At 41.1% G+C, this 21,060-nt stretch overlaps 1 protein-coding gene across 2 annotated transcripts in view; it reads left to right on the top strand.

The window, feature by feature from the left end:
• Positions 1-21,060, top strand: part of SHANK2 (SH3 and multiple ankyrin repeat domains 2) — a 240,978-nt gene that overhangs the window by 66,750 nt on the left and 153,168 nt on the right. For both annotated transcript variants that reach the window (XM_041459183.1, XM_041459184.1), the window contains 5 exons: positions 2,756-3,050; positions 4,167-4,179; positions 6,629-6,651; positions 7,475-7,626; positions 19,069-19,182. In XM_041459183.1, the coding sequence (XP_041315117.1) occupies positions 2,756-3,050; positions 4,167-4,179; positions 6,629-6,651; positions 7,475-7,626; positions 19,069-19,182 (597 nt within the window). The remainder of the gene's footprint in view (positions 1-2,755; positions 3,051-4,166; positions 4,180-6,628; positions 6,652-7,474; positions 7,627-19,068; positions 19,183-21,060) is intronic.

The following is a 21,060-nucleotide window of genomic DNA, read 5'->3' on the forward strand; positions in this document are numbered from 1 at the left end:
ATGCTTATTTTTAACTCTTTCTATAAAAGATTTGTGTTAGACATGCATCAATTGGTGTAATTAGTCGTCCCCTTCCCTGTTTATTTCCTGTAGTAAAGGCTAATTTTGCTCGTAGTTCTCTCCTCAAGAATAGAACATTAATAGCAAAACAAAAACTAAACTCTTAAATGGGCTTATAAAATGCTCCTGAGGTGTGTAAGGGAAAAAGATTTCCTTTCCTCTGGTGCCTGGAGGGTGGTTTCTCCAATCTGTCAGTACAGATGTGCCCTGCAGCTCTCTGTCCGTGCTGTCACCGTGCCCTGGCACCCTGTCCTTGTCCTCCCTCCCCATCCCACCAGCAGAGACTCCACCAGCCTCTCCAGAGTCCCAGTAACCATCCCCAAAACGCTGGCAGGATTTTGTTTTCTCAGCCTGTGGCTGGAAGGACTGGGCAGGCTGCTTTCAGTTTAATGAGAAATTGAAATCTAAAGGTCAGAGCCAATTTTTACCGAATCCAAGGCAAACTTTGGTGACCGGGGGAACCGCATTAGACCTTTTGGTAGCAAAGCTGAGTGTGCCAAACATGCCTTGTACTCAGTTTGTGTGTTTTCTCCTTGACTGAATTCTGCTTTGTTGTACCTGGGAGAGATCCCCATCTTCAATGAAGTGCTTTCTGGAGCTGTGTTCCAAATGTCAAAAATAAAGGAATGTAGAAATGTTGCATCTCTGCCCCACACACCGACCTAAGGGTCTGTATGTGCCAGTTTTGGAGATAAATGCTGTGAGTTTGCTGTAAGTTAGCACTAACTGGGGCTTTCACTGTGACATCTGAAGCACCAAGGTGCTCTCATGACACCCTCGGCTTCTTTGAAACCTTAAAGAAATATGGAATGGGATAAAAACTTGAAATGTCACGAAAATTATCCAGAGTTTCTTCTAGTTTGTAGCGTAAGCATTGGATTTCTGTACTGTCTCCCATTTAAAGCTTTTAAAGGCTATTTCCCTTATTTCAAAGGAAGCATGGGAATGAATTGAAGCCCTTTCTGTGCACTCTGTTCCCGTGTTTGGTTGTTCAGATGTTGTCAAGTTGTTTACTAGAGGAAGTTTCAGCTCACTGGAAATACAAAGGATGTTATTGTAAAATATTCAGAGTTGTAGTTGATAAACTGTAATCATAAACTGACTCTGGTGAAAATGATACAAACCATTCTTTTACTCGCAGTTCCATCTCTATTTTATGCTATAAATATGCTCTCAGTTTTGCACTGAAACCTTAAATTTTTGCTTTGTTCTCTCAATTAAAGACGATTTGAAGGCAGGACAGATTGATTCCTATCTATTTCGTATTTATGTGAATTTATTTACTTGCACAGTATGACAGACATTCTTATTCTGTTTTTTTTGTGGTTTTGAAGGCTATTGAATGAGCAGACATTTCTGCCTCTTTATAAGTGGCACTTACTGGCACTTTAGACATGAAGGATGACGACAGACATTCTTATTCTGGTTTTTTGTGTGGTTTTGAAGGGTATTGAATGAGCAGACATTTCTGGCTCTTTATAAATGGCACTTACTGGCACTTTAGACATGAAGGATGATATTTTGTGGGTCTTCTTTCCCAATTTACATATGATTTGTTTCTTTGAGAATTACAACAGCTCAGTGAAGCCCTCAGGATAATGCCTGGCTGCCTTTTGTTAGTTATGCCACTGTGACTTTTTGGATGTAAATCTGTGCACTTTGGCTCAGGTCCTATGACCCCATGAGCTCCACCAAGAGAAATTAATGAGGGCAGTTGCAATAATGGGGATCAAGGCCAGCATGAGGTTTTGGGGTCAATTCCTTTATGACAGGGCAGGAAATTCCATCACATCTGCTGACAACTGTATGCTTTTTTTTATTAGGGAATTTGCCTTCTAAGTTGCACTCGGGACAAACTGACCCACTAGAGTGGGAAAGGAGATCTGGAAAATGGTGTGAACGCTCGTGTGTACCAGGAGCTCACGTGGAGGGCTGGACCCTCTGCTCTGAGTTAGATTTGTGTTGCCCTTGCTTTGTTTTGTGTTGTGGCTCTTCCATTAAGGAGTTTCTTGGAGCCTTTGGATACCCTGGTGTTCCCTCTGGGACGCGGCATGTGACGGAGCCAGTGTATTACCCTGGGGTAGTATGCTCTATATACCATAGTAATGGATGTGGTAGGAATGCCAGGATTAGAAAGAGGGGAATGCCTGGGGATTGCAGCAGTGTAATAGAGTTCTGCCAGGACAGGAAACCGTGTCCTCAATTTTTAACCTGCAAGATGGGGATAAGGTGACTGTTCACAGATTTCAGGTTAGGCCTGAACTTGAACCTGGCCTGGACCAGTTTGGGTACCAGCTGGGGGATGGAAACTGCAAGTCTATGCATCAGGAATTCTGCTGGGCAGCCCTGTTCTGTGCCTTTCTGACTGAACGTGACAACACAGCAGGAAAATGAACTTTCTGAGCCTCAAACTTGGCAATAATGAGGTGTTTCCCATTTCCTAGAGCACAGTTCAGAGCATTCAGCAGGCTCAGGACACTGGTGTTGCCTCACCATGTATTCAAGCCGGCAAACAGGTTAATGTTGCTCTGTTGTTTTTGATTTAATGATGTTCTAAAGATAATTTGATCAGCTCTGCTGGCAAGGTGGAGTTTCTGTCTCTGCAGAAGAAACAATGCCATATGTTGCATGTGGTGGTAAACACACATGAATGTGAAATCATCTGAGATCACCCTCCATGTCTCTCTTTGCACAGTGCCCTTTAGGGAGGCTCCCACCTACTCCAACAGGAGGAGGAGGCCTCCCAGCACCTTGGCAGCCCCCCGGATCCTGCTCCGCTCCAACAGTGACAACAACCTGAACATCAACAACCTCCCCGAGTGGTCAGCCTCCTCCTCTGCCTCTTCACACCGCAGCCTTTCCCCTCACCTGCTCCAACAGATGCAGAATAATCCCAATGGAACTGTAAAAACTGTGGGGAGTTACACTCCGTCTTCCCGGAGCCGCTCGCCGTCCCTCAACAGGCTGGGAGAGGATGCCAAGAGGCAGCAGCACAGGCACATCAGGTGAGCTTTGCTGTTTCACAGCATGAGGTACCCCTAAAGGCACCATGCTGGCTTGCCACATTCCTTTATGGTATTTGCACTCTCTAGAATGTATAATTATTAATTCTCAGCACAGTGGACCGTGCCCGAGTGTAAATATATTAATTGGAAGCCCCAAAGCCAGCTGTTTCCTCACAGAGCTCCAGCAGCCAGGCAGACTTTCAAGTTCAGCAGTGACTTGACACAGAGTTTGAACCTCCAGCTCAAGGCCCTGGCTCTGCACATCTTCCCAGAGTTGAAATAAGGATTGTATACAACAGTGAAGCAAACTGTTTCTGGGATACCTGGACCCCTCACAGAACTACTGGTCATGCCTGGAACCTGTGTTGGAGCTGCCCATGGGTGGGGGAGCAGAGTCTGTTTAGGTTCTCTGTTCTGTAGGTGTGTGCTGAACCAAAGAGTGAAATAGAGGGAGTAATGTGATCTAGCAGGCATTCTGGGCAAATATCCTGCAGCTCTGTCCCACTGGAGAGCAAATCCTGACTAATTAGAGTCATGTAGGTATTGTAAGCCATGGAATAAAGCGGAGGGCTGGGGCTAAGTTGTGATCACATATGGGGGCAGCACCTTTGAGAAGGCACTGCTCTGGACTCTGGAACTCCTGTCAAATGTGAAAGAGATGGAGCTGCACCAGGACGAGGAGTTAAAGTGCTGCAGAAAGGGAGCATCAGAGCTGAGTACTGCTGGACAGAACCAGAGCTCACACATTTTGGCTAAACACATGTAACTCACTCCTCATTTGAAAATCAGGCTTTGTCTGTCCTGTTTCCTGATATACATACATATATAAATGTATATATATATATATATATATGTCTGCTGTTCAGAGCAGAAAAGGAACTGGGCATTGTCAAGAAATGCAGCTGTTGGTTTCTCTTTGCTGTTTGTAGGTATAAGGGATATTCAGTGGAGTTTTCAAGTCAGTAAAACAAAATGTTATATAGTTGACACTGCTGCTGTTACCTTGCATGTTCTTCTGCTCTCCCTGGCCAAACTGCCAGGCACTGTTTGTGATGGAAACAATACTGCTGGACAGGGGAGATCTGGTGAACTGTGAGACAGAGTTGTCTGGCATGTAAGAAGGAGTGAATTAAAGGGAAGGAGGGGGATACAGATTCCATATGCCAGTGGTTTCATGCAGCAAAGCAAGCTCATCTTGCTAACAAAGCATATGTATGTTACAATAACAGCAAAAGCTCATTTGGGTATAATTTGGGTGGCATTTCCTCACAGGGCCCAGTAACAGCTCAAGATCTGTCTGTAATGAGGCTTCAACTGGATGAGGAGTTGAAGTGAGGAGGCTGTAAGGTTCTTTTCAGAGAATGAGTGTTCTTCTGTCCTCTGGATTCTGCTGATGCCACCAGAGAGGGAGGTTCTACCTTAGAGTCAGTGATTATTTTAGTTGAATGGGATAAAAAGTGCCTTTTCATCAATGTTCCTGGGATAACACACTTCAAATTCTAGAAGTATAAACAATCATTTGAGCTGGGGGTAACAATTAGAAATTTTTTTTTTGATTAAGCAAACATTTACTTGCTTTGACTTTGTTCAACTGCTTTCCTCTGCCCTTTCTGAAAAGTAACTCAGGTGACAATGAGAACCAATTTAATGCCTGAGAGTTTGTGGATATCAAATTTTGGTCTTTCTCTTAGTGCACCAGCATCACAGCTGCTGAAACTGCTTCCTAGCTGCAGAGTTCCCTCTGTGCAACCAAGACTTGTTTCAGAGAAGTCCAGAGTATGTGCAAGTACTGAGAAGAGAGCTGGAGGCTCTCTAAATTTAAAGACAACTAAAAGGATTTTTATGAATTATTTTTCCTGCAAATAATGCCTTTTCTTGCCATAGGCCCATTTTGCAGTCAGGAATGGCACCTTATATGACACTTTCCTCACAGATTTTGTTTAACTGCATGACCACCTACTTACTGTTAGCTAAATGTGGGAACTGTTGCTGTCTCTGCTTATTATTTGCAAATAATAGCAGTCACCACGATGCTGTTGCTCCCCTGAGATGGAAAAGCCCTTTTTGACACAGCAGGAGGTTCCGTTGTGGAGCAGAAGCAGCCAGAAGGGGCACAGTGATGGAGAAAGTCAGACTGTGACAAAGGGTTAATGAGGTCTGCGGGATTTGTGCTATGGAGAGGTGCTGGAGAGCCATGCTCGAAGGGGTTCATGTGACCTTTGCAGCCCATGTGGCTCAGGTGTTCTGTCTTCTTAAACTGAAAGAGGAGAGATTTAGATTGGGTATTAAGAAGAAATTCTTTCCTGAGAGGGTGGTGAGTCACTGGAACAGACTTCCCAGAGAAGCTGTGGCTGCCCCATCCCTGGGAGTGTCCAAGGCCAAACTGTTCTTGATTCTCACAAGGCTGTTGCTCTTCACAGTAAAGTGTTTGGGAAGGGGGAGTTGGGAATGAAAGGAAAAGGACAGCCTTTGTGTGGAACTTACCCACAGAAATCAGTGAATGAGGTGCCAACACAGCCTCAGTGAGGGCTGAGCTGCCAAGGATGGCCACCTTCTTCTGGCTGAGAGGGAAACATGTCTACACCTCTCTTGAAATCTCCGCATCCTTCTCCTGCTCCTTCCTGGCACTTGCTGGGCTTGGAACCCACGCTGGGGACAAGCAAGGGAGAGGAAAGATCTCTTTTTAAAAAGTCCTGCACCCCACGTTGCAGCCCTGATTTCCATTAGTGAGCCTGTTGCCTGAGAAGTTCTGCATTCCTTGTGTGGGTTTAATGTGCCATTTCCCTTTTCTCTTTCAGTGAGGGAGAAAATGAATGTATCTTCTGTGCTCACAGTTAAAGTAGATGCTGGGAGATAACACTGGGAATAGCTGCCACCAGACTAGGCAGAAACACATTTTGATACAAGTGGGAATCAGATGTGTAGCTATAGTTTATAGATCTGGATTTTTTTTTTTTTTTTTTTTTTAATGGTGATGACTGTTCCTCCACTTATAAGGAAAAAGGAATGGAGCAAAAGAACTGAAATCTGAATGTCATCTTTTCCAGGCTTTCTTTAAACAACTGTGAGAGTTGGCTGAGGTTTCTGGTGCAAACTCCATCACAGACATGCAACCAGAGCTCACTTCTAAACTCCTGAGTGGGGCTTACCATTAGCAGCATCCCTTCACAGTAATAGAATAAAACAAGGTGAAAGGTGCATGCAGTTCCAAATGGTGGAGAAGTTACTGCAGGAAAACAGGAGTGTTCCTGATAGGAAAGGTCCAATAAGTGTGGGTTTTTATCAGACTTCAGTACTATTGACTTACTGGCTCCCGTTTTGTTAGGAGACTGGTTTAAAAAAAAAAAAAAAAAAAAAAAGATGAAAACTCAGCAGACCCCAGCCCTTGTATTTCATTTTGCTTAAAGCAGTTTGAGATACTTTCTTACATGAAGGCAAGCAGACTGTTATAATGCCAAACTACCACTAAATCAAACTTCTTCCTTTGGTAGCCTTTTCCCTATCAAGCTCTATTAATATTACTCCTTCTCATTAATATTTTCCTTTTCTAGACTTTGGTTAAGACTGCAAGTTTTTATGCTTTGGGGTGTTTTTGAAGTTGACTGCTAGTGTATTGCAAGTTTATGATCTATCCTATAGGTTTCCCACCCTCTTTAGTATTTGCCTCTTTCTCTTTTCATCTTGTTTTGACAATTCACTCATTTTCCCATAGGTTTAAGAGTGATCTTATTCATTGTTCACCACCTTTCAACAATTCCTTTTTTATACACCATGACTGTGAGTTGGTGGTGACCTGTGGCTCTCCTGGGCACATTCTGGAGTCACTGAGTGAGCTGGTGATTGCCATCCAGAAGAAATGATCATTTGGAAAATGTTAACCACAAGTACCAGGCTTTGTGCAGATCTAAATATAATCTTGGGCCTTGGAGTGACGACGTAACTTGATTATTCAGTCCATTTAGTTAATTATTCAGTGATCTCACTTGTTCACTCTGTGTTACAAAGGTATCCATTCCCAAGAATTGTAAATACAGATATTTTCAAGTCCCTCTGACAAATTGACATGCTGGGAATTTATGATGGGCATATAAATTTTGAATTTAATTAGGGCCTCGGAATATGCAAGTTTAATTTGCAGAAAACCTAAAAGCTTTAATGTTGTGTGTTTTCTGTTCTAGGCCATTATGGTCAGGTGAATATTGATCATGTTTCATACTGAAAGATTTCAACCTTTGAAAGCTCCTGTTTGGTGTTTTTTCTGCAGGGTTAGATGTCTTACTGAGAGACAGTTTTGTTATTCACTGCTTAATTTAATCTTGCTAATGTGATGGTAAATGATTAACTTTCCCCTTTTGAATAAGCTGTTAATGATTTTTCATTTCAATTTCCAGTGCCGTTTACAGTCCCAGTGCCAACAAAGATACTCTGTCTGCCTTGGATTATCAGGGTCCCAAAAGGAAGCTCTACAGTGCTGTCCCTGGGAGACTTTTTATCGTTGTAAAGCCATATCAACCTCAAGGGGAAGGGGAAATTCACCTGCACAAAGGAGATAGAGTCAAAGGTGAGCACGTAATTAATTTGGAATAAACCTTTTCTCCTGCTAGGTGGGAATTTTATGTAAAAATTCTCTTTTACAAGGGTGGAAATAATCTGTATGGTGAAAGTGCTTTTATGCATTTGTTTCTTTGCAGGGTATTTTGCTCCTGGTTCTGTTTTGTAACCAATGCATGTTTAGCTGCCGCTGTAACTGACTTCAAAGTGCTGCCACAGCTCACAACTCTGTGCAGTAATAGCACCATTTTCTCTTACTCAGGGCACGGAATTTGTTGCTGGAGCCATTCCAGAGGCACTGCTCCAGGGCTTTAAGGGGTTGTAATCCTGTCAGTTATCTAAACAACTCAGGAAGGGAATGGGGGGAAGGTTAGCTATGCTTCAGGCCCTTTCCTCCAGGAACATTTAATTGGTTAAGTAGAAAATGTCCCCTCATGGGACTTGGGATAAGTGGGTAGGGAGAACCTCCTATAAATATAATTTTGGAGGAAGCATGGTGGTGCACGTGAAATTTCTGTTCACTACTGCAATTACCTGCTAAGACCAGGTTTAAATCAAGTCCAAGCTTTGTTATTGCTTTGAAGGCAGTCAATACATCCAGGTACAGCTGAAAAAATGGGAGATAGGGTGTACAGGACTTGCCTTCCCCAGAGTGAGGTGTGAGGCTGTGGTTTTGCACATCCAGGTAAAACAGAATAGAAGAGACTTTGTGTTGGACCCATACAAAGCAACAGTTATGGAAATCAAACAAAAGGGAATAAATTCAGTGTCCTAAATAAAAGTGTTAAGCAGCTGCAAATTTTCTTGCAAAGGGAACTACTTATCTCACAAAGGAAGACTTCAAATACCTCCTCCCTTGAGCCTACAAACAGTAGCTGGAAAAAAAATAGGGAGCCATTAGAAGGTATTTTTGCATTTTTATTTTTGGATGTTCTGATTCTGAAGTGTTTCTGCATTTAATAATTTCTGTAAACTCCAGCCCTCAGAAGGTGTAAGACAGAAATTTGAACGGTGCTGTACTTAAAGGTAAAACATGCAAAGTTAATTTAAAATGCAAGGACGAAGGGGGAAGGTTAAACTTTGAGTCTGTAGGGCTGAAAAGATAATTTTGCAGTTCTCAAGGTTGTTCCCTGATCAGGTAGGAAGCAGTGATTATGATCTCATGGTGCACAAGAACTAGGATGAAATTTTTGGGGTACTAAATAACTTTCTCCACTCTGCGTTCATAGAGGTCTGGCAGGTATCAGTGGAGAAGGAATGAGTGGCTGTTCTGTGGCAGGTGCTGGACACAGAGATGTTCAATTATCCTGCTGGATTCAAGGATGCAGGAATATTCTGTTTATGTAGAGGACAGAATATTAACAACACAGGTTCTTCTCACCAGAATAAGACAACTCTGGGCAGTTCTGGGAAAAGACAAGACAGAAATTTTGTTTCCCGGAAAAAGAGGAAACACTGCAACAGGTTGCCTGGAATGCTGAATATTTTAGAGGCATTCCCTATCTGGGGGTTGGTTACCTTAGGTTTTGAGACTATTATATGCAGAAATAATCCCAGAATAAAGAGTTTAAATTGCAATGAAATGTTTAATTTTTTTTTTAATAATTCATGAGCCCTTGGTTCTAAGTTACAGTAACAGTCACTGGAAAACATTGCAGGAAGGAATTAGTCCACTTTTCATGTTTTCATAAGATGGTGCAGCCTAAATGCGAGACCAGTGATTTTGGGGGGCACTCTAAATACTGAAATAAAAAATGGAATTATGGCTGGAGTTTTTTCTTTGTGGAGAAAAATGTAAATTTATTGAAAGTAATGCATTAATTATTACTGCCCTTAAAAGGGGGATGTCCCCATCCCACATCAAATAATTCCTGCAGGGATTATTTTTGCAGCTTCAAGAATCTGATTTGCACATTTAATTGAAATCTGGTGGAGTTTTTGCAGGTCCATTTGTTTTAAAGCATTTTAGAGAACTTTGCTGCAGCAAAGTCTGGTGAGGTTTCTGTAGGTGTCAGCCTGCTTTGGGAGAGGGTTTGGGGAAAGAACATAGGGATTGTCAGTGTTACTCCCAAGGATGAAACCTTGTGAAATGTAATTCAAGGCTGTTTGCATGGCAGGGCTGGAAGAGTGTGTGACAGGCTCCCAGAGCTAATCAAAGAGAAAACTTCCAGAACAAGATCAAATCCTATTTCGTGTTACCATGTCAGTGGCTCCTCAGCTGCAGCAAAAAATATGTCAGAATGAACACGGCAAGGTCATGGAGAGAACAAAGAGTGCAGGGAAAAGACGGTGGTGCTTTAAAGAGGTCTCTGTTGTGTAACAGTATCCAAAAAACAGCTCAAACTTTTTGTGCCAAAAATCCAGGTCCAATTAAATCTGGATTCCTGTCCCTGTTTCAGTCAAAATGTAATTATTGCTAGACAATATGTCTGGTGATAGGACAAGGAGCAACGGCTTTGAACCGAAAGATGGTGGATTAGACTAGATTTGAGGAAGAAATTCTTCCCTGAGAGGGGGTGAAGCCCTAGCACAGGTGGCCCAGAGAAGCTGTGGCTGCCTCATTCCTAGAAGTGTCCAAAGCCAGGTTGGACAGAGCTTGGAGCAATCTGGGATAGTGGAAGGATACCCTTTCACTGGGAGAAGGCTGGAACAAGATGATCTTGAAGGTCTCTTTCAACCTAAACTATTCCAGGATTCTGTGATGTTTTAAAAAAATTACTCCATGTGAACAGGATGGGCTCCCTCTCCATCCTCCAAAAGCACAGACAGTAGAACTCAGAGTCCTCAGTGTTGTGGGAGTGCCAGAACTGCTGACTATAAGGAGATCTTGCATTTTTTTCCTCTTTCTGAGCAGGAATTCTTGGTACTGGATGTATTTTCTGTCTTTTACAGACTTACTTAGCAAGACCATAGCTCAGCCTGTTTGGGGTTTAGCAACTTACTCCGTGCAGTACTTGGAAGAAATGGGAGAATGTTAAACCCCATGGAATTCAATTTTTCCTTCACTTTGGAAACATCTTATCCTCACTGAGAAATGGAAAAGCTTAGTCTTGGCCCCTCTCCTCTGCCAGCTTGGTGACTGCACTGTTCTGTGTAAGACACTGATGCCCAAGTCCTGGCTCTTGGATTGCTCTGGGGAGCTCAAACGTGGCCTGGCACTGGCTCAGTGGTTGTGCCCCGTGTTCAGGCTGACCCCGGGGAGATGCTCATCACGAGTACATCCCATGAGACTAATCACAGCAAAGATGTAGCAAGGCATTTATTGCAGGGATAAAAACCCAGAAAAACATATTAGAGAAAGGGATTACTTGGGAAATGTTTTTATGGATTTTCTTTTTTAACTTGGCAGAATTAGAAGGGTCACAGAGAGGGATGAATTCCTAACCTCTTGATGAAAAATCAGATGTTTTCCTCAGATGGAGATGAAGCAGGGTTGTTTTGTTTTTTTTTCTTTCTAAAACTGGTGGAAGTGCATCACTGACAATAGTTCACAGTGTGTGATACAAGGAAACTGCTCAGAGAAATCTGTGAATGGGCAAGGTTCAAAGAAATGTAAACTAAACAAAATGGTCTTGTATTCATAGGATATTACGTAGCCTGTACAAAAATACCTGCTGTATTTTTAGTTGTTAGTCATACACACTGACATCATTTGTGTGTCTGCCACTCATGAGAGAGGAGCCATGGCTGCTTGCAAAAATAAATCTGATATCTTTATTTATACCAGAACTGCCCTAATCTTATGTTTTCACATAAATAAAGGAGACCTAGTTTGATTCCTCACTGAAACACTTCTAATATTTTGTTTTTATATATTTTTTTCTTTCTTCCTTCTGTATCTGAAAGTCCATAGCAATAAATCTGCCACAATCTAAATGCACACAAACACGTATAAAATATCTGTAAAATGAATTTCAATCAGCTTTTGTGTTCCTAAATTGAATTCTTGCACAGGAAATTAAGTGGTCTCTTTGATAGCAAAACTCAGAATGCAATGCTCAAAAATTCTTTGTGTGCAAATTAGCAGTTTTCTTGTCCATGAAGATAAAGCAATAGAGAAGGTTTTTGGGAATGTAACAGGTCTGAGTTCCAGGTGCAGACAGGCTCTGGTCACTTCAAAAACAAAAAATCAGGATTATTTTCAGAGTCTGGGTTATATTAAAACATACCTAAAATGCACATTAACTATCCTTCACTGACTTAGAAAGAAAAAACCCACCTGATTCAAATACTTTGAGAGCATTTGAAGTCTCACTCTGCTCACAGCTTTGTTTTTCATGATCTCTCCAGATCCTTCTTCTTTCCAGGCTGCCCCCCCACAACTCTCTCAGCCTTTTCTAGTGCCTGGTATATGGAAAAAAAGGGAGTTATTTCAGTATCTCAAATATGCTCCAACAGACTTCCATGAGCCCTCTGAGATACCTCTGGTACGGGCACATCACAGAAGGGTTGTGGTAAACCCAAATGCAGCTCTCATCTCCATTCCTCGGGGTCAGAGGAATGCTCTGCTCAGCAGGAGCAGGACTAACTCAGCAGCAGCAGCTCAAGCATCTGCTCTGGGCAGGAAGTCAGTAGTTCTGTGCATCAGAAATATTGACCCTTGTGATTCTGCTTTTATTTCAGCATGATCTCAGCCAGCAGGGCAATCCAAATATATCACCAACATTTTCATTTCTTGTGAAATCCACTTGTAAGTCATTTTGAAAAAAAAAGATTATTAAACCCCTGCTGTGCTCAAAGATATTGCCAACAGACAGTGCTTGTGGGCAGGAGGAAAGTTGGTCTCCTGGGCTTTACTTGTTAGATTAGTAAACAAAATACTGGGAAGGGAAGAACCTCAGAAAGGCTGTTCTGTTTCTTCAAGAGCATTTTGTACCTTGTGTGGGTAAGTGTGGCAGCAAAATTGAACCTAAGAGGTTTGCAAGATATTGTTCAGCTGCTCTTTCACATTAAGGATGAAATGAATGTGAAACAGAATATTAATCTTACCCAGGTTCACTGGTCTGTTTTGCTTCCTTTCTGTCTCCTGACTTGAATGGTTTGATTTCAGCTCTTAACACGATAAACTATGGCTCATCGCAGGTCCTATCCTCACTCATTCCTTTGAGCTGCTTGTGTCTGAAAAGCAGGACAGAGTGGTGCTATGAAAATGTAACAAAGACCCAGACTTGCTCCTGCTCCAGCAGGAGAGTTCCCTTTGCTGTCAGAGGCCATGGGAAGGGATCCGGAGGTAAAAGCATCCACAAATCCCCTGTCATTGTGTTTGGCTACTTTAACACATCCTTTCTTGAGTACTCAACAGCTGGCCTGGAGTACTCATGGGACAGGGAGCACCAGGAGTCAGAGAGGAGCTGTGAGTGCACCAGTGTGGTGCAACACAACACTCCAGGCTCTGCATCCAGGTTGGCTTGGGGCCCCTTCTCCATTAATTCTGTATGAGTTCCCTTGATTTCAAGTTTGGGCATCACTGTGGAGAAGGACAAACTTGACTCTGCACCTTCCTCAACAGAGCTGGGGATCAGAGGGTGCATTTTTATAGTAGAAACAGGCGACCACTCAGCGAGGGAACAATGTGCTTTGACTCCATGATTCAGAAGGCTGAACAATTGCTTTATTAAGCTAATACTTATAATACTAATACTATATATACTATAATACTTATATTACTAATACTAATACTGTATTAAAACTATACTAAAGATATACTATACTAAAGAATACTAAAGAAAAACCCGTGACTGTCTGGAGAGAGTCAGGACACAGCTTTGACCCAACTGGCCAAGGAAACAAAACAGCCTTCACCGGTGTGCAATAACTAAATCACTTTCAGTAAACAATCTCCATAACACATTCCATATTTGTCAAACAACAGGAGCAGCGAATAGAGACAAGAATTGTTTTCTCTTCTTCTCTGAGCTTCTCACTGCCTTACCCAGGAAAATCCTGGGAGAGAGAATTATGTCTCTCTCTGTTTAGAGAATGTGAATACCACAGATTTTTGCAATGTGTGATTTCTGACCAAAACTCAAATCAGTGCAGATTGATTTCTCACACTGTTTTCATCTCTCCCTCACTATCTCAAAACTATTTCATAGTTTTGTAAATAACAGGGAAAAGGTGATCTTCATAGAACCTTTATGGCAAGGGGAAAAAGCTCCCACAGAGGGCCAAATGTTGAACAGCACAACTCACTCAGTTAAATTTCAACTGAGCCATATTTCCTCAGACTTAGAGGATTACGTGCAGCTTATTGTATTTGTAGGTTTGACGTAGAGAGTGGTTGCTCCGTTAGTAGCCCCAGTCATCTTCTCACTCCAAGATTCTTTTCCTGAAGTGCTTGTTTGCACCATTTCTTTCCTGGGAAAGCAGAGGTGAGAAAAGGTGAAGAGGTGTTTTAAGTCAGGACCTCTGTGTTATCTCCCTAATTTGGTCAGCTCCCATAACTCTAGCTGGGAAGGAACTGCTGCATTTCCTTCTTCACCACAAGAAATGTCTGTAGGGCCACAGTCCAGTCTGACTGCTCAGGCCAATTAGCCAGAATCATTAACTGCAGATACACAAGGCTTCCCTTCCAGACTGTAGGTGGAGTGCCCAGGAAGGTGTGTGTGTGTGTTCTGGAATCCTCCCTGTGCCTGGCAGCAGGGTGAGGGGCACTGGGTTCCTCCCCACACTGCTGCTCTGACCTCAGCTTCTGCCAGGCTCTCTTGATGACATCTTTGGGAGCCAGAACCTGCCTGCCCAGGAGACAAAACAGCTAGATCCTGCTCAGCATCCCTCACTGAGGGAGGGAGCTAGGAGGGGCAGAGGAACAGAGTCAGAAAAATCCCTGTCTTTAACAGAGAGCGTGATTAAGTTGTAACTTGTGTTGACCTTCATTTATGTTGTACATAAAGTCTGTTTTCATCAAAGAATCATGGAATCATAGGATGTTTTTAGGGGTTGGGATGGAGCTTAAGGGTCATCCAGTCCCAATCCCTGGCTTTGGACACATCCAGGGGTGAGACACCACAGCCTCCAATAAGTATTCCTGCAAAGATTGTCTGTCATTTGGAAGCTCTCCTGCCAAAGACAAATAATTCTGAAAATTTATGTCAGACAACAAGCAAGGGAAAAGCCTAAATCACAATGTTAATTATTTTTGAGAGAAAAAAAGGTTGGTCTCTACCAATTAGAAATTAAAAATCTGCTGTATTTCAAAGAAGAAAATTGAGACAAATTTTACATCAGGACACAAACCCAGAGTTTTTACATCAGCACAGGCTGGTTCAGCTGTTAATTTCTTTTTTTCAATGGATTTCCAGCTTTATACTTTACTTTCATTCTGTTGATTTTTCCTTTTTTTTCTGCTGGTTGCAGAAATGTTCTTTTTTCCCAGAATATGGTCTCTCATTCCCAATTCATATGATTATTTATTTTCCCTATAAAGAATAATGCAGTTTATCCAAGCACTAAAAATTGATTTAGATATTACAAAGACATTTTAGGTACAGACTGTAACCGCTGTAAAGACATTGGCCTGAATTTGGCTTTAAATTTCCTTGACATTTTTGCAAATAATGCTGCCTGGAATAATTTGCTCCTGGGCATTTCCATATCACAAGGAATTTAGAAATAGTAGTCACCATAATTTGTTCGGGAAAAAAATACTTTCATTTCTTGTTGGGGCATGGAGGGAGCTGTAATGTGGGAGGATACGAATTCTACGTTCTTTTGATTAAAATGATTTTGATGGTATATTGAGTAATTAATCTGTTTGAGATTAGTATCCATTAATATAAATAACAATAGATACATTGCCAATAGATTTAAATTTGCAAGCGACAAAGCATTCTATGCTCTATTAATTTATAATATATAATATTGTAAAATATTCCATATGTTTAATTTTCTGGCAGAATCTTGCTGATTTTACGTATAATGCTTTAAAGACATTAAAATACAAGCTCCTGATTGTCACCTGCCTATCCATGTTTTCCTGTTACCCACTTGTTGGTGCTTATCCAATCTTGCTTTGCAGTTTTGTTCATATAATTGGACACAACTCCTCTTAAACCACACTTTTGTTGTGAAAAGATGTCCCTGGATTCCTGATGTTACAAGAATCTTTATTTCACTCTTACAACATCAGATTCTTTTTGTAATTCAGGTTGTGTGTGAAGAGCATCTGACCTGCTTTTGCCATAGCAACCAGACCTTTTGATTTTACCAAAAGAAAAGCGAAAACCATTGGAAATTAGAAAGCCTTATTATTAAATTTGGGAAAGTTATCCTTTCATTTACCATTGTTTTGTCCTTCAGCAGGGAAAATATTGATTAGAAAATCTCTTGCTGGTAACAAATTTTCTGTTGCAGTGAGTCTCTTAAAACACTATTGGGACAGGAAACATAGAAATTAAGGCCTCATTCTAAAAAAAACATTAATGGGTACAATAGATAAATTACATTCTTCTATTTATCCTTTAAGTTCTCCACTTTGGACTGCGTGAAGTGTTGCCAGTTTTTATAGATCTGTACTTTATTATGGCCTTGGCTCATGCTGCAGAATTTCTTATTAATGGCACCACGTGAGGGGGAAGAAGATCATTTCAAGGTTTTTGGGGATGCAGAACCATCTAGAGCTCAACTTCTGCATTGGAATATGAGCTTGTCCCCCATATCCAGCAATTTGTCTGTCTGCACATAGCTGAATCCAGGGCTGTCTCTCATTTGCCTCTTGTGTCATCTTTGTGCCTCTTGCAGCTCCAGCAGGCTTTTCCTCTTTCTCCTGGCCCCCAGCATGAGGTTTTTCCCAGCATGCTGAAGGCTGCCTGCATTCCAGCAGCACTCATTTCACCCTTCCACTTCTTTTCCATGGATGTTATGTCTTCAGGCAGGACTACATGTATTTTTCCTTTGCTCTGGCTATTAGTGATGGCTAATACTCAATAATTTATATAATAATGGGCTAAAGTGGGTCTGGTTCTGCTCTGTAGGAATCCCTTTTCACCCTGCACTGACAGACAGTCTTCCAAGGCAAATTTCATTTCCCAAAAGTGTTGATTTGCATCAGCTGCTACTGCCATAAACACATGAAATCACTCCATGGGTTTGAAATACCTAACTTCCTCCTTACAGTGCCTCTCTCTTTCTAGAGCTGGAATTGGGAGTGTCAGCAGATCTGACAGATAAATAAAATACCAAATTAGGGAAGTTTGTCTCAACATCTAAGTAGTTTTTGTTCTGAGCATCTTGCCAGTTTGTGGAGTGAAATTCAGGACTGAGATTCAGTGCTGAAAACTCCTGCCTCCCCCCCCCAAAAAAAGAAATGAAGGTAGATAATTTCTGGCAATAGGACTCTCACTGTCTAACACCTGGAAATTTCTTTTGGCTGGAGTCCTACACACTCTTTTGTGACTGAAATTAAACCAATGTACAGTTGGTTTGTACAATGATTCTAATATATACATATAGGTTATTAAGTTTTCCTCGTTCCTTATCTCATATGTAAGAAATGCTTTCTTGTATGAGTAGATGTTACATTGTCAACAATGTATTGGAAGCTGCTGAATTCCCCATTTATATTGGATGGATGATCAGGGAATGTTTTATGTAACACTGAATTATCAGATGGACAATGTGTGTTAGTTAATGTGCTCAGGCTTTAAATATTTTTAACGACACCCAGTACAGTAACGTAGTTTTTCATTGATTATGTTCCGTGTTTATATTTTTAAAAAAAAGACATGCTAACATTTTTTAATTCAGCTCAATTTTCAGTGTCGAGTTTTGGTATCATCCAAGGTCAGTGCCCTCCCCCCCTATCCCATAACTTGTTAGGTTTATAGGAGTTATAGGTTATAGGTTTTCTCATATATGTCAGGAAGGTGCTTGACAAATTGTGCATTTGGACCCATCCAGGTGTAGGACTTTTCCTTAATGGATGTTTCCTGGGACTTAGTATGTACTCCTTACTGTGGTGGTGTGTAAATGTGCAGTTCATGGAATCTATCTCCTGGAATATACTACATTAAAAGGCTTAAAAGTGATGTATTTATAAATATTTTTCTGTCAAATGCTCTGTTAATAGATGGCCATGCTCTGTTAAGTGATATCACAAATAGCTGGGAGTTGCATTAATAAAAACCCTGGTAAACATTTACTTTCAAATGCAGTTTTACGATTTCATTTTAATTCTGCTCTGTAGTAGTGCAAATCAAATTCAGCTTCAGTGCCCCTAGTCACAGCAGCAGCACTGATCCCGAATTCAATTGCAGCCAGGCAGGGGCCAGGGTTTTAAAGCCTGCAAGGTTTTAACAGTGCCAGAAGTGCTGGCATTGGAGACCATCAAAGCAGCTCTCTATTATGTCCCTGCAGCACTGAAATACCCTGCAGAGGCAGGATCCCAGGTACTGGAATCCCTCAGCAGAGAGATGGATTTGGGCTAGTTAGCTTTGATTTTCAGCAGGGGGAGTTGGGGCTGAGCTGGCACTCAGTGGATGGAGCTGGGCTGACTTTGGGAAGCTCTGAGCACCTGTGCTGTGTGTCTGATCCATATTCCCAATCAACCTGGTTTTGTTGATGTATCACCTTTGTTTCAATATTAATGCGCAGCATCTTTCTGACAGTACATTTATAGCCTTCTAATATGTAGTAAACATACAGTGGTTTGCAGGAACTTCTATAATACTAATTTAAACATCATAGCAAGTATTTAGGGTCCTTCCATCACCATAATTCACCTCCAGTTGCTTATTTATAAAATTCTTGCTCTGCAGGCTTTTGTCACGATCCTTTCTGAGTCCTAGAATTAATATCAAGATAATTAGAAGTGCCAGATAAAAGCCTCTTCTCCTATTGACAAATCATTCTCCTCCATATTGTTGTTTTCTTCTGTTGAGAAAAAAAATCATTGAAATGTTTCAAAAGGCATCTCCATTGTGGATCTCACCTATGGGAGGTTCAAGTGTTTGCTGTGTATTCAAACCCTTGAATCATATTACTCAACCTGAATTGCAAATCCCTGGAGCTACCCACTAAATCAAATAGCATGTTTCCTTAGGAGGCAGGAAAAGCAGGAGATATCAAAATATGTATTATTAAAATCCATTTCAGTGTGGGTGCAATTTGACGATGGGTTCAGCACTTCATTTCAGCAGAAAAGACACTGTTTTTTTGGTAGTGGTATTACCATGTATTTATCCTTGATTAATCCAGCAGTGAGAACACTGAAAATGGAAACAATTGTGTGAAGGCCAGGGAAACTTGTGCCAAAAAAAAATATTTGGGGAGTGGTTACAAAGACCAGGTAGGGTGGGTCCTGCTTGAAGGTTACTCTGTGCCCATTTTGGGGGTACCAGCAGTAGTTATTGCACAGTGTTTGCCAGTTTTCAGGGGTTACTGAAGGTGTAATGCAAAAATGGTGTATTTGTGTGAGGAGGCAAAGTGTAACACTGCCTGTGTCTGCCCTGTTTAGTGCTGAGCATCGGAGAAGGTGGATTCTGGGAAGGCAGCACCCGGGGACATATTGGCTGGTTTCCTGCAGAGTGTGTGGAAGAAGTTCAGTGCAAACCAAGTGAAAGCAAAGCAGGTAATCACATCAAGCCCCTGTTGAACCCTAATGTGACAGATGCCACGTGTCTGTCCCAACAGACACATCAGGGCCTTTGTGTACTGCTAGAAATGGGAGAATTGGATAAAGCTGAGCTGCTGAATTAAAAAATACAGGTGGGTTTATTGATTGGATTTTACTGTCCAAGCAAGCAGATTTTCTCATGAGGAACTATGCTGGGAAGTACCAAAGCTTTTACACAGAACTGTGTGCAGACATTTTGTATAGGATTATGTTGTTTTGTTTTTTTTATTATTTTCTAAAGTGTGGGAAAATGTCTAATGAGACAAATAAATAAGGGAAGAAAACTTGGCCAGTCATTTCCCAGTCTGAAGGAGTTATACAATGCATTTAGCTCTTGTCCACAGCCCTGTTGACCTTTCTCTGAATGCTGGAGGAGGCATCCTTTAGTGGGATGTCCCATACCCATCCTTACTGATGACAAAGGAAATGGAATCCTCCTTTATCACATGCATGTATTGCCACAAGTAACTTTAAGCAAGGAGCCTTTATAGTCCTGGTATAATAATTAAAAAGACCCGAAATCTACATTAAAGCAGGTTATTTTAAGAATTGCCTACCATCTCATCATTTCTCTGCTTTTAAGAATTAAGATGTGAGGACATCCTCTCTAATTAAAAGCTCATTATAAATGGGCTATGAGAATATAATTAATGTTCTCCAGGAGTGTATGCAGTTTGAAATAATCTATTGATGTGTTTTTAGATCTCTGTTGTATTGATTAAAAACTTCTGGCATTGCACAGATGATACACTAAAATTTATGCATCGTATCATTCATTTACAGATGTTTTTCTTTTATGCATATCACTATAAACTACAAGGTATACTTTTCTTTTTTTTTTTTTTTCCTATGTGGAAAGGTTGTGCTTCCTTTTCTATCTCCCTTTTGAGAGGGGAAAAGAGAAGGGAAAACCAGATCTAATATTTGGAGAGAATGGATCCAGGCTCCGAGAACAGAGGGAGAACAGTCATGTAGCTCTTCAAAGGGCTTGAGAAAAATCAGAATTTAGAGATGGAGATATATTAAACAAAAGGAAGATTGAAGCCGGAATTGCCCAATGTAGGAACAGTAATTTTGCATTAAATTTGAGCTGTCCATTTGTCTCCAAATCTATAGAAAATTCTGAGGGCACGAAGTGAAGTTTAAAGATAAGAAAGAAGTTTTGCATCTTTTTAGTGATTTTGAAGAGGGAGTAACCAACCTGTTTGTTACAAATCTTTAAAGACTTCCTTGAGAATTACTTCAGGAGGTAAATTCAGTATGTGACAGGATTGTCTTAATAGACAATGATTGTTTTTTGAGCAAGAATGTCTTTGATCCTTCAAAGGAACACAAAAATTAAGAAAATGATTGTCACAATAGGAACAAAAGTATTATGAAAGCTGGAAGTAAGAAAAGAATATAAACAGAAGCATGTTATAAATTTTCTGACATGAAATTATGAAGACTTATGCCATGTGTCTGGCAAAGCACCAGACATTTACTGTAATTTATAACTATTGCCTTCTTTCTGATTGTTTTCCTGTTTGCTTATGGTACAGTGGGAATAATAATGTTAATATAGCTTAAGGCTTTAAATATGTCATTCTTCTACTCTAAAAAGGATGAAAATGTAAATAGCAACAAAAGGGACACATTTTCTTTGGCAGTGAACTTGTGCACTCCCATATTTTGCTGGGCTGTCTCAAAAAATGTCCCATACCCAGAATGAGGTTCAGTGCTTCTGTGAATAATGTGATAGAGGTTGGAGCTGGGAGGGAAATGAAATATATGGAATGCACAGTATGTGCCATATTATTATTGAAATATGGCATGGAGTGAAAGCAGCTGATC

This window comes from Pyrgilauda ruficollis, unplaced genomic scaffold (genome assembly GCF_017590135.1).
Source record: "Pyrgilauda ruficollis isolate IOZ18807 unplaced genomic scaffold, ASM1759013v1 scaffold132, whole genome shotgun sequence".
Classification (NCBI taxonomy): Eukaryota; Metazoa; Chordata; class Aves; order Passeriformes; family Passeridae; genus Pyrgilauda; species Pyrgilauda ruficollis.